At 42.5% G+C, this 14,902-nt stretch overlaps 2 protein-coding genes across 2 annotated transcripts in view; one reads left to right on the plus strand and one right to left on the minus strand.

Annotated features, from left to right (window-relative positions):
* LOC138969046 (origin recognition complex subunit 6-like) overlaps nt 1-14,902 on the plus strand; it is a 591,738-nt gene that overhangs the window by 355,061 nt on the left and 221,775 nt on the right. The gene's annotated exons all lie outside the window — the stretch shown is intronic.
* Nucleotides 1-14,902, minus strand: part of LOC138968932 (1-phosphatidylinositol 4,5-bisphosphate phosphodiesterase gamma-1-like) — a 59,997-nt gene that overhangs the window by 5,995 nt on the left and 39,100 nt on the right. The window contains exons 22-27 of the mRNA XM_070341612.1: nt 13,965-14,113; nt 13,488-13,636; nt 8,312-8,408; nt 6,500-6,590; nt 5,896-6,066; nt 4,522-4,630 (exon numbers count right to left, since the gene is read on the minus strand). Of these exons, the coding sequence (XP_070197713.1) occupies nt 4,522-4,630; nt 5,896-6,066; nt 6,500-6,590; nt 8,312-8,408; nt 13,488-13,636; nt 13,965-14,113 (766 nt within the window). The remainder of the gene's footprint in view (nt 1-4,521; nt 4,631-5,895; nt 6,067-6,499; nt 6,591-8,311; nt 8,409-13,487; nt 13,637-13,964; nt 14,114-14,902) is intronic.

Raw genomic sequence — 14,902 nt, forward strand, 5'->3', positions numbered from 1 at the left:
CATAATGACAGACGCCAGGCGGAGCAGCCACTAGATTGCCAATTTTAAAGTCTTAGGTATGACCCGGCCGGGGTTCGAACCCACGACCTCCCGATCACGGGGCGGACGCCTTACCACTAGGCCAACCGTGCCGGTTTCACGCGGAATAAGAGCATCCTTTCACTTGAACACATAGCCCAAATCTTCTTCTTCTTCTTTGTTCATGGGCTTAGACTCCCACGTTCACTTATGTTTTTAGCACGAGTGAATTTGTACGTGTATGACCGTTTTTACCCCGCCATTCAGGCAGCATATGCCGATTTCGGGGGAGGCATGCTGGGTATTTTCGTGTTTCTATAACCCACCGAACTCTGACATGGATTACAGGATCTTTTCCGCGCGCACTTGGTCTTGTGCTTGCGTGTACACACGAAGGGGGTTAAGTCACTAAGCAGGTCTGCACATAAGTTGACCTGGGAGATCGAAAAAATCTCCACTCTTAACCCACCAAGCGGCAGCGACAGCGATTCGAACTCACGACCTCCCAATTAGGAGGCCGTTGTCTTACCACCACGCCACTGCGCCCGTCTAGCCCAAATCAAATAGCATGGCAGCATTCTGTGCACAGTGAAAAAAAATTTCTTGAATCAATTTTGAAAATTAATTTAATGAGTCAAGTTGGGCTCACCGTCTCAGATCTGGCCAGGGTTTTACATGGGGTAAGACCATCCCTCCACTTGGTCACATACCAAAACTGAACAGCCTGGGTGCTACATGGGGTAAGACCATCCCTCCACTTGGTCACATACCAAAACAGAACAGCCTGGGTGCTACATGGAATAAGACCATCCCTCCACTTGGTCACATACCAACACTGAACAGCCTGGGTGCTACATGGGATAAGACCATCCCTCCACTTGGTCACATACCAACACTGAACAGCCTGGGTGCTACATGGGATAAGACCATCCCTCCACTTGGTCACATACCAACACTGAACAGCCTGGGTGCTACATGGGATAAGACCATCCCTCCACTTGGTCACATACCAAAACAGAACAGCCTGGGTGCTACATGGGATAAGACCATCCCTCCACTTGGTCACAGCAAATCATGGCGCAGTTCTATCGCGCAGTCGTTGAGAGCACCCTGTGTTTTTCTATCACGGTCTGGTATGGCAGCACCACTGAGAAAGAGAAACAGCTACTGGAGAGCATTGTGCGGACAGCCTCCAAAATCGCGGGCTGTGACTTCCCTTCCGTTGCCTCTATCTTTGAGTTGCGCTCAGGTCGAAAAGCAGGAAAGATTGTTCGCGACCCCTCCCACCCGGCAAACCACTTCTTCGAGCCTCTTCCATCTGGTAGGCGCTACAGAGCTTTGAAAGCCAGAACTAGTCGCTTTCGCTCTAGCTTCATCCCCCATGCTGTACTGACAACTCCTGTAGTGAAGACGTTGTAATATACTGTAGTTATAGGATTGGGGGGGGGGGGGGTTCTTTTGTTACTTAGTCCTTTCACTGCATTCCATTACTGTTCTCAAAACTTGTGGTAGTGGAAATATGTGCAATGTGGAATGGTCCTTAATTTTTAGGTGCTGGAGTAGTTCTGTGATGGTAGTAGTTTTGTGCAATGCGACTCTAAGTTCAGGTGCTTGAGTAGATCTGTGATAGTCTGTTAATACTGTTGTTTTAAACTGTCTAGATCATGATTATATAATTTTATGTGATGATCTGACTAAATGATAATAATTACATGTACTACTTACTTTTAAATGGATTATAAATTTTAGGTATTGTTCTAGTATTCACTAATGTTGTATTGAAATTACTGGCACCCCTTTTAAACTGATATGGTTTTTACGTTTACAAGGCGACGATGTGAATTTGTGATGTAGATATGTGGCTGGTTATGTGTGAGAATGTAAATAATTGTGTGTGTGTGTGTGTGTGTGTGTGTGTGTGTGTGTGTGTGTGTGTGTGTGTGTGTGTGTGTGTGTGTGCGTGAGTTGTGTCTGTGTGTGCATGACAGTGTAATGTACGTATGTATGCATGCATGGTGATGTGTGTCTGCATATGTGTCTGGTTGGTTTTTATTTTATTTTTACCGTGCCGTGCCAAGATGAAATCCTTTTGCAAAATTGGTGAATAAATATCTTGTATCTTGTATCTTGTATCTTGTATACCAACACAGAACAGCCTGGGTGCTACATGGGGTAAGACCATCCCTCCATTTGGTCACATACCAAAACTGAACAGCCTGGGTGCTACATGGGGTAAGACCATCCCTCCACTTGGTCACATACCAAAACAGAACAGCCTGGGTGCTACATGAGATAAGACCATCCCTCCACTTGGTCACATACCAACACTGAACAGCCTGGGTGCTACATGGGATAAGACCATCCCTCCACTTGGTCACATACCAACACTGAACAGCCTGGGTGCTACATGGGATAAGACCATCCCTCCACTTGGTCACATACCAACAATGAACAGCCTGGGTGCTACATGGGGTAAGACCATCCCTACACTTGGTCACATACCAAATCAGAACAGCCTGGGTGCTACATGGGGTAAGACCATCCCTCCACTCGGTCACATACCAAAACAGAACAGCCTGGGTGCTACATGGGATAAGACCATCCCTCCACTTGGTCACATACCAACAATGAACAGCCTGGGTGCTACATGGGATAAGACCATCCCTCCATTTGGTCACATACCAACACTGAACAGCCTGGGTGTTACATGAGATAAAACCATCCCTCCACTTGGTCACATACCAAAACAGAACAGCCTGGGTGCTACATGGGATAAGACCATCCCTCCACTTGGTCACATACCAAAACAGAACAGCCTGGGTGCTACATGGGATAAGACCATCCCTCCACTTGGTCACATACCAAAACAGAACAGCCTGGGTGCTACATGGGATAAGACCATCCCTCCACTTGGTCACATACCAACAATGAACAGCCTGGGTGCTACATGGGATAAGACCATCCCTCCACTTGGTCACATACCAAAACAGAACAGCCTGGGTGCTACATGGGATAAGACCATCCCTACACTTGGTCACATACCAAAACAGAACAGCCTGGGTGCTACATGGGATAAGACCATCCCTCCACTTGGTCACATACCAACAATGAACAGCCTGGGTGCTACATGGGATAAGACCATCCCTCCACTTGGTCACATACCAAAACTGAACAACCTGGGTGCTACATGGGGTAAGACCACCCCTACACTTGGTCACATACCAAAACAGAACAGCCTGGGTGCTACATGGGATAAGACCATCCCTCCACTTGGTCACATACCAAAACAGAACAGCCTGGGTGCTACATGGGATAAGACCATCCCTCCACTTGGTCACATACCAAAACAGAACAGCCTGGGTGCTACATGGGGTAAGACCATCCCTCCACTTGGTCACATACCAACACTGAACAGCCTGGGTGCTACATGGGATAAGACCATCCCTCCACTTGGTCACATACCAAAACAGAACAGCCTGGGTGCTACATGGGGTAAGACCATCCCTCCACTTGGTCACATACCAACACTGAACAGCCTGGGTGCTACATGGGGTAAGACCATCCCTCCACTTGGTCACATACCAAAACAGAACAGCCTGGGTGCTACATGGGATAAGACCATCCCTCCACTTGGTCACATACCCACACTGAACAGCCTGGGTGCTACATGAGATAGGACCATCCCTCCACTTGGTCACATACCCACACTCAACAGCCTGGGTGCTACATGGGATAAGACCATCCCTCCACTTGGTCACATACCCACACTGAACAGCCTGGGTGCTACATGGGATAAGACCATCCCTCCACTTGGTCACATACCAACACTGAACAGCCTGGGTGCTACATGGGATAAGACCATCCCTCCACTTGGTCACATACCAACAATGAACAGCCTGGGTGCTACATGGGATAAGACCATCCCTCCACTTGGTCACATACCAACAATGAACAGCCTGGGTGCTACATGGGATAAGACCATCCCTCCATTTGGTCACATACCAACAATGAACAGCCTGGGTGCTACAAGGGATAAGACCATCCCTCCACTTGGTCACATACCAAAACTGAACAGCCTGGGTGCTACATGGGGTAAGACCATCCCTCCACTTGGTCACATACCAAAACAGAACAGCCTGGGTGCTACATGGGGTAAGACCATCCCTCCACTTGGTCACATACCAAAACAGAACAGCCTGGGTGCTACATGGGGTAAGACCATCCCTCCATTTGGTCACATACCAAAACTGAACAGCCTGGGTGCTCTCTGTGCACAGTGGCATTTTTTCGATGATTTATTTTCTTTAATGCCACAGGTGATTTTTTCATAAGTCAATTATTCAAAAAATTTCTACTGACTACAGCAAGCAGCCAGGCTGTCCATTTGTTGCATGTGTTTTAGTGGAAGGATGCTCTTATTGCGGATAAAAACCTGAACTGATCAATGGTGGTGAACTGGGTCACTAATATTAGGAATATGCCTTTTAGGCTTAAAACACTCACTGTGATGGTCAAGGTTAGAGGCTCCACCCCTAGCTGCGACAAGAACTTCTTCTCATAAGGATTGAATGCGTCATGAAACATGATTTCTGGCTGGAGAATGTACCCACATCTGAAACACAACACCATCATACTTTTTTTCAAACAAGCTTCACACACACACAGGATCCCAGACGATTTGTTCCCCATAAAATTCACCATTTCATGGCGACCAACTGCCTGCAACGACCACTATCGGTCCGTCTCTTGGGTGGTGGTTACAGGCAGGTTTGACTGTAATATCATATACAGTGGAACCCCCTTTTAAGACCCCCGATTGAAGACTCCCTCACTTTTAAGACCCTGTTTTTCTCAAATTTTCTGTTCATAACATCTGTAAATTGCAGACCTGTTTACCCTAAACCCGAGGCAAGAGTATTTTCCCAAAAAGTTGAGTGTATTTTTCAAAAAGTTGGTGTACTTTGCAAGCAAAGCCATATGGGCTAGGGAAAATGTACGCGTGGGTGCAAACGTGTTTGTGTAAGAATATCATGTCTTGTGAACACCTTCAGAATTTAACTCCTTCCAATACAACAGGGATAAAACAATTCTATTTACCTGTCAGTTTATAGCATTATAACCAGTGTCTTCCAAACAGATTGATAATGAAAAGATGCGGTTGACAGTGGCAAGTTCATTTTTACAATCATCTGAGAAAACATTGCCTCAGCACGGACTACAGCCTTTTCTTCTGGCAGGATTTGCATAATTCCTTGGCAGCTTTCAGCAGATTTCTTTGCAGCAACCTTGTCCAGGTGAGTTTTGGAAATGCCGCAGTGTCGTTCGATGTCATATTTCCCAGCATTGGCAACGGAGAAATCTGATTTACAATACTTGCAGTGTGCATGACTTTTTCCCATTGTAGACTCCACAATTCCTGGCTCTTTCTTATATTTCTCCCAGAAATGTTGCTGCTTCTGCTGTTTAGACTTGGTACAGTCATCCCAAACTGACACATTTTACCGCTTCATTTTGCCACGATTGTCCAGACGATCGCACGTGCCAACAACAGAACAAGGTTTCCACAGCTGAAAACTCGCTGTCATGGTTATCTCCCTTCGACCGAAACCGGTATCAGTTGTACCATCCCGTAATCAGCACACCAACACCGGAAAACGTATTCTAGACTTTTTCTTATGCGTATTTTGTGCGTGTGTCGCGTATTTGCGTACCGATAATAATTTGGCGTACAAAATACGCCCAAATCGTACTGGTAAACAGGTCTGAAATTGTAATCTCCCTCCTTTCTAAAACTTTATTTTCAAACTCACAGATTTTTGGAGGCCTGAAAAGGGAGGGTTCCACTGAACAAGCAAATTGACACAGCTCAGTGCATACCTGCCGTTGGCCATGAAACGTCCCTGATTAAGATGCATGGCACGATCAGGGGTCTGGTAGTTCATGGCCAGGAGCTGAGAGCCGCAGTTCCACATAGGGACTGGGTCGTAGTTGGACGACTCCACTCGTTGACCCTTCGGGTACACCCGACTCAGCTGGCGCCGATGATATGTCAGAGACGTTAAGGAAATAAATACGCTGGTGACACGTGTAATGATAGAATACACACACACATGCACACACGCGCGTGCATGAATGCATGCATGCACACACACACACACACACACATGTGCATGAACGCATGCACACACACACACACACACACACACACAAGCACACTGACACATGCATGCACTCACTCACACACATGAAAAACAAAGCACTAAACAAACAAACACAAAAATAAGCAACCAATCCAGACAAACCAGAAGATTACAACAAAACTTGACTAAATATAAAAAGAGACACAGGAGTGCAGCTAATCTGCATCACTATTTTCCGTTCTGGCTCCATACCAAGAGGATGACACCTGGCTTCATTCTTGCTTCACAGACGTCAGCAGAGTAAACACCAGTTGAGGTAAAACTAATAACATCAAGGATATTGCAAGAAGAACTTGGCCTTGTTTTTGTTGACAAATTTTTCTGCTTTGGTCTCTGGGAAGGAGGACATCTCATAAAACGGCCCTGGTATCTCTGAAAGCAAAACCAACAGGCAATGAACTTGAGGATCTGTAGAATTAACTAGCTTCACAAAAGGCTATACCAATGCTTTTGGGAAACATTGATTTTCTAAAAGCATTTGGTTCCAAAATTATCAATCTTTTCATTCAAAACAAGAAAGAAAATAAAGAGAAGAAAAAAAGGAAACAAGCAAGAAATGTGTTGACAAACCTAGTGGTCTATGCAATGACAACATTGGTGCAAAGAATTGATTTATCCATCTTTGTCTCTTTCACAGGTATATACCTACCTTCCTGTGCAAACAAATTAGTAAACTGCCACAGATCTGCCCAGTGGGAAAATTAAAGGTGGTCGTCTACATTTTTGCTTTTTTTCAATAATCTTATGGTTAGATTTCGCTAAAAAGTTATGTCAGATGATGAATGAACCATGGGGAAAAAAGTTTTAGAAAAAAATATATATGTAAAAAAAGATTTTATTTTGGGTAGCGTGACTCACGCTTCCAATATTTTGTTTTCTGTTTGCTGAGAACATGTGCTTTGCCTAAAAATACTGACCAATCAAATTCATGTCACTATGCTTATAGCCACACCCAAACAAGTGCAGCAACAGTTTGACACTGGAGCGCTGTCCACGCTTTTTTTTAAACGCACGAAATGCACGGGATTTGAGAGGAGTTTTGCGCTTGGCATTTTCCAAATAAAAAAAACGCTCGCGCTGGACCCGAGTACTCTTCAGACTGGCTCGCTCCCCCAGTATGAACGTTTTTGTCTTGTGCACGTTTAAGACCAAGTGATTGATCTGTGTGAATTACAGGCATTCCCTTTGCTATATAAATACATTGCATGCGAGCCGAGGATGTGCGTGGTGACTGGCCTTTCTCTTTTATTTGATCACAGTGAAAATGCACACACATTCACACACACACACTCTCTCTCTCCCTCACTCCCTCTCTCTCTTCCTCTCTCTCTCTCTCTCTCTTTCTTACACACACACACACACACACACACACACACACACACACACACACACACACACACAAACACGAGTACAGACTCATGCACACGCGCACACACACACACACACACACACACACACACACACACACACACACACACACACACACACACACACACACACAAACAGTAACACTAACACATGTGCACAAAATGAACACACACACACACCGCGCGAGAGAAAAAGACGTCAAAGACTTTTGACCGTGACGTAATCTTTTTATGACGCTATATTTCTCGTCAATGTGTGACGAGTTCGGCTGTTCTATCAGACTGCCTGGCTGGCTGTGGCTCCGCGAATTCCTCCCACCGCCAAGTCGGTTTTTTGTGGTTTATTTCGCATTTAGGTCCCAGGTAACATTATGAAGTTTTAATACGATCAATCGGACCTATTATCAAGTTAGTGTATCAACTTTTGAACAAACTGCGCCCAGTAGTTTCCCAGTTTCGAGGGTTTGCAGAAAATGTTGTGTGAATCTGTGATATCAATTCAGCAACAACAACAAAAAACACAAAAATCCCATTCTAAACAGAAATCCGGCTGTTGAGTCTTGGTCAAATGTGTCTAAGTAGAATGATGGTCTCATCTGACGGTGGTTTACAAAATGGTTTACATGGAAAGGAAGGAATCTGTAATGAATATTTTATCGGTGCTTCTCTTGAAGTCTCAAAAGGATTAATTAATCTTTTTTTTCCGTCGTGTAAGCTTGGACCTACTCTCTGGGCTGAAGGGCACAGCCTGGCAGTAGACGATGAGATCAGAAAACTCTCTGGCAATACGCATTGTCCTTTCCAGCATCTTCTGCTCTGTTGTCTGCAAACACACAAAAATAACGCAATGTAAAAATTATCTCCAAATACATTTCTTGTGGTGTGTTGTTCTCTGCTGAATATAATCAACATGGCAATAGTCTGTAAAGAACATTCCAACAAAATGAAGTAGTTTTCTTCTGAATCATTATAAAAGATTCCCTACTTTTCACCGTCTTAAAGAAGGCAGAAACAAGCTGTCGAAATATCGATTAAGAATGTACCAAACCTACATGGTTACTGTTGTGTTCTCTTTTTGTTTAAATACCAATTAGTTCTCTAAAACCGATTGTTTGTCCGGCCTATACAAAGTAAGTTAAAAAAAGCTTCTCCCTTTCGAGAATTTTTTCTCTTCATGATGGCATTTCTATACATCCAACTGCATGAACAAACATCCCACAAATTTGCAAAGATTGGTATTTTGATGCACAGCAATAATTCAAAATTCAGCAGTATTCTCAATGTTAAGGTTGTTCTTAAAAGAGACAGTATTTATCTTCATATAGCAATAAGAGCTGAAACGGATAAATTCAGCACTAACACCCTTACCACTCCTCACACACATACACACACATATACACACACACACACACACACTTGTGCGCACACACACACACTGACACACACAAACACAATCACACAGAGCACACAAAGCGGAGTGCAAACGCTACACAAGAGTTCACTGCAAACATAAGTTAACCAGAAGGAAAGGTTTCACTAAGGACTGCAGGTCTGACATTATGAATAATAAATCGCACAAATTAGTTTTATCATGCTGTTCATATGAATGTCTTGCCACCAATTTTATGCCAGTGGCAGTGCCAACCGTCCCTCAATTCCTGCAAACCGTGTGAAAATTACATTGCTTCTCATGAAATCTATCATGTTCACCATCCCAGATCTGTTCCGGTTTTACTTGGGATAACTTGGCATCCTCCAACTTTAAGCACATGCTAATTAAATCAACAGCCTGGCTGCTTCCTGTGCAGAGTGGTTATTTTGTGTTCAATTCATTTTGTTCGCTATTAGTCAATCTGTTCAGTAACTACACAAACAAACAAACAAACAAAAAATCCCTCTCTGAACAGAATGCAGTCTTTCTTTATTTGGTGTTTAACGTCGTTTTCAACCACAAAGGTTATATCGCGACGGGGAAAGGGGGGAGATGGGATAGAGCCACTTGTCAATTGTTTCTTGTTCACAAAAGCACTAATCAAAAATTTGCTCCAGGGGCTTGCAACGTAGTACAATATATTACCTTACTGGGAGAATGCAAGTTTCCAGTACAAAGGACTTAACATTTCTTACATACTGCTTGACTAAAATCTGTACAAAAATTGACTATATTCTATACAAGAAACACTTAACAAGGGTAAAAGGAGAAACAGAATCCGTTAGTCGCCTCTTACGACATGCTGGGGAGCATCGGGTAAATTCTTCCCCCTAACCCGCGGGAGGTAGATATATGTATATAACATGATATAGATATATACAAAGACACACTCATTTTGTTCGAATTATTTTTTTGAAATCTACAGAAGTGAAGAGACAGTTGAGGATTCTTGGAAATGTTGATGTTAGCGTATTAGAGTGTAACCTGTCATGTGAGGACACGCAATACAAGGACGCCTCTCAACAAAGGACACCTGTTGTCATTTGACCTTTAGCTTATATTGATTCATTTAGCAGGGTCTTGATCCTGATCAAGCTTAAGTTGTTTGATTCAATAGACAATGTTTGAAATAACTCTGTCGGGTTTGTGTGGGTTGTCGAAGAGTTGTTCCTCTTCAAAACAGTGGGGCACACTTCTGACTCCACACATGTTCGCCTCATTGTTTTGAAGAGAAACAACTCTTTCACAACTCATACAAGCCTGACAGAGTTATTTCTGCAATTCGTCTATTCTGTTTATCTTAGTAATATCATGTGACATGTATGAATACGTACATTAAGTAGAAAATTCTTGAAGGAATCTTTTAAAAGAGTTTGTTTCATGAAAGAGAGTATGTTAAAACGGTGTCCCTGCGTTTCATAAAGGACATCGACAACAAAAGTTATCTCCTGTCCACACGTGTATCTAAACATGACAGGCACCCCAGTATTGTTACAGATTTTATTTTTTTTTATACAAAATGCTACAGAATTGCTTCAATTTTATACACAACAACTAATTGAGTATCCAATATGTAAAATTCTAGTTTTCCTATGAGAGAGAGAGAGAGAGTGAGAGCGCGAGAGCGAGAGCGAGAGAGAGAGAGAGAGAGAGAGAGAGAGAGAGAGAGAGAGAGAGAGAGAGAGAGAGAGAGAGAGAGAGAGAGAGAGAGAGAGAGTGGGGAGGTTAAACTTATTATTATTATTATGTATATGAAGTCTTATATCGCGCGCGTATCTCCAGACTCGGACTCAAGGCGCAGGGATCTATTGTTAAAGCAAGATCTGTACAACTGTCATGTTTGTGGTACTGTATATAAGTGAGCTACAATCTTAATATTGTTCAGTGACATTGTTATTGCAAGCACATTTGTGTCTACTAACGTAGGTATAACTTACTTTTCGTTTGTTGTTGTTGTTTTTTTCCCAGTAAAAATGACGCATTTTAAACTGGTATAAGTTATGAATCATGCATACAGTAATGAATGCCTTCCTTGGATAAACTGATTGATCTACAAAGGGTTTGCAACATAATTGAAAATGTAAATATGTTAAACAAAAGCGTGAAAACAGCAATTGCACAGCAAAGCGGTAAAGCCTCATTCTGCTGCAGAAATTCACTCACAGGACATAGGCTTAAATATAACACACACACACACACACACACACACACACACACACACACACACACACACATTCTCTCCTCTCTCTCTCCCTTCCTTTCTACTAACACCCCCCCCCCACCCCCCCTGTCCCCCAACTCCACCTCATCCTCATCTTTTTAATTCACCTTCCATCAGCCGTGACACACACACACACACACACACACACACACACACACACACACACACACACACACACACACACACACACACACACACACACACACACACACACATAATATGCACACTCCCTTCCCATATGGACACAAGCACACAAAAGAGTTGTTATTTGACACAGCAAAGCACGCAAGCCAGCCAAACAAACAGAGAGCGACTACCTACCACACGCTGCAACTCAAGCTGCGAGAGTTGAAAAGCCTGCCAGCCCCAGAAAACGGGGGAACACAACATATCTACGTCACAAATCAAAATGGCAGCAAGTCACATGACTCCTACATGCATCTGCGATCAGCCCCTTGCAGCAAGTTACGAATTAATCGTGACAAGGGATGCGGAAGTTGAAAGGATTCCTTTCAGTACCTTTTCAATTTTACTAATCCACAGATATGTCCACTGGTTCAAAACTTTCCCCTGAGAAAGGTGGTGTCTCTATAAACACACTTACGTTAAACCAAATGTAATAAGCAGGCAAACAAGAGAAGTTATTAGCGACAGAGATATATTTGCATCAGTATTGCAATGAACAACTGAACCGTTAAAAACTAGAAACTATTATTTCAAAAGTTGCCAACTTGCCCATCAGGCCAGCAGAAAGCTTTTCAACTTCTGCAATAAAAGTTTCCAGTTTCCAGCCGCTTGCCTGATGGGATGTGTTGATTGCCCAGCAAAATTTCTACTCACCACGGGTGAGTGGCAAGACTGAATTTCTCCTTTTCTGCATCCCTGGTTACCACTCTCTTAGCTCAAAAACTTTGATGCCACACTCTTCTGTACCCAACCAAACCTCTAGTCTCAAATTTTGGTGTCCTCTCAGCCTCATCAAAAGGAGAGAGGTTAGCTGGGTTCAAATAGAGAACAAGCATGTTACAAATTGCAATATGCACAACAACAACAAAAAATCAATCTTCGAAAACTTTGTTTCACTTTAATATATTTTACGTCAAAGGTGCAAACATTACTTTCAAGCTTTATGCAGACTTGTAGCTTGGGACTGATCATAATGCAAGTAGTAAAAAACAAACAGATACAGGTTCTACTACTCAAATGCAGACAGTACAAAACAACACTGACGCCAGTCAAGGTAGGATAAGGGCCACATAGCAGAACACGGAAATCAGCTTCCTTTTCTGTTCATTCATTTGACTTTCCCTATAATTGTTCAGAAAATCATTTCACAAATATTTGAAAAAGAAAAAGTTAATTAATGTTTACGATTGTTTAAAATCCTTTGCCATTAACCAAAATTGTATGCACAAAATGTCATATTCAAAGTTAACATATGGGGCTCCAAGCCTACACTTGACATTAAAAATATGATGATGCAAGCTTACATACCTCAACACTTTCAAAATGCTGTTACCGTACTTTAAGGTAAATGGCACTTTCAAATCTATGCAAATCTTTCAAACCTACTTTAATAGGTTAATACATGTTTAATAATTGCATGCAATCAGCTGCTACACAAGCTTTCACATTCCATGCATTACACAATGTTTGACACTGGTGCAGAAATACTACGAAATGTTAACAAAATTCACAAACAGACACACAGTCACAGACTCACAAACAGACACAAACAATAAGAATATAGAAAATCCCCAAGGAAAAGACCAAAGTATCCAGTTCACCCTCTATTTTAATGACAGTCACAGACACACTAATAGACACAGACAATAAAAAAAGAAGAAAATCCACAAGGAAAAGACCAAAGTATCCAGTTCACCCTCTATTTTAATGACAGTCACAGACACACTAATAGACACAGACAATAAAAATATAGAAAATCCACAAGGAAAAGACCAAAGTATCCAGTTCACCCTCTATTTTAATGACAGTCACAGACACACTAATAGACACAGACACTAAAAATATAGAAAATCCCCAAGGAAAAGACCAAAGTATCCAGTTCACCCTCTATTTTAATGACAGTCACAGACATACTAATAGACACAGACACTAAAAATATAGAAAATCCCCAAGGAAAAGACCAAAGTATCCAGTTCACCCTCTATTTTAATGACATTCACAGACAGACACAAACAGTAAACAAATAAAAAATCCCCCAGGAAAGACAAAATTAGCGAGTTTACCCGCTGAGCAGCCACAGTTGAAGATTCAGTGATCTTGTCAAACCAGTCTCTCATTTCTTCCTCTGTGTCGACCATAACTTCAAAGGGCAACCCCTGCTGTCGAGTGACAATACGGAAGATGTACTTGTCTCCCCTTTGAGGCAACAACTCTGAAAGAGGGCCAAGTTTGAATCAAGTATTTACCTGACACAAACTAAGAACTGGTGGAAAAAGCAGCTACAGGAACAATCAACAGTTGCAAGAGTGGTCAAAACACCTCTCTGCTTGGCATGCAGTGGCAGTCACAGATCTACTCTTCAGATCAAACGTGTCATTTAAATGCGTCATTGTCAGCCGGCCAATCATGTTCTATGCTCAAAGCAAATATTGTGCGACAAAACTGTCACACTTAAACAGCCAAATCTTCAGCAACATCTGACAATGATCACTTGAAAGAATGAAAAGAAAAAGTAGAAATCCAGCTTAGGAGTAACTTACCCACAAAAGCACCCTGCACATCAATGCTGCCCTGCTGAAGAGTTCCCAGCGGCATGGATTCACTGCTGGAGTCGCTGTGAGTCTCTATCTCCTCCGCGTAGTTGGACGGAAACCAATGTTGTTTCTTCGTACCGTAGTCGCCACGCCACCTGAGAGAAACAAAAGTATGGTGACCATTGTAAGATGGACAGCTCTGCTGAAATGTTGCATTCTTAACAAGAAGAAAGCAAACAAGAAAGGTAATTTTATGAAATGTTCAATTCTAGACAAACGAAACATTCACGCAGGTAAACTTGGCTTTCTTTACAAGAATACAATTTTTGTTGAAAAAGGTAAGTTTACGAAACCTTCACTTATAGACAAAACAAAACATTCATCAGTATGTTAACCTATTGGTCTTTGTAGTAGGCGGACAAACGAATAATTATGAAACAGAAAAAGAAAGGAACTTGGCTGAGCGGGTGTTCTTCTTCCACGTTCATGGGCTGAAACTCCCATGTACACTCGTGTTTTTTCACGAGTGGGTGTTTACGTGTATGACCGTTTAAACCCCAACAGTTAGGCAGCCATAGACCGCTTTCAGGGGTTGCAGGCTTTCAATTTTGATCTCTACATAAAGATGGTAAGAATAGACGAACTCCCGAAATAACTCGGTTAGGTTTGTATGGGTTGTGAAAGAGTAAATACTCTTGCTGTTATTGAGGCAAACTTTCCACACGTGCTCCTTATCCACGTGTTTCAGACAACTACTGTGCTAGTGACTGGCCTATAATGTCACGTGGGAAAGTTTGCCTCATAAAAGCAAGAGCATTCACTCTTTCACAACCCATGCAAACCTGGCAAGACTTATTTCCGAACATGGCTTATTAAAAGTTTTCTTTACAGTTTAGCTACCCTGCTACCTTTTTGACCCGCTCAACGCTTAATCACTTGTTACA

The sequence above is a fragment of the Littorina saxatilis genome, linkage group LG1 (assembly GCF_037325665.1).
Source record: "Littorina saxatilis isolate snail1 linkage group LG1, US_GU_Lsax_2.0, whole genome shotgun sequence".
Taxonomy (NCBI): Eukaryota; Metazoa; Mollusca; class Gastropoda; order Littorinimorpha; family Littorinidae; genus Littorina; species Littorina saxatilis.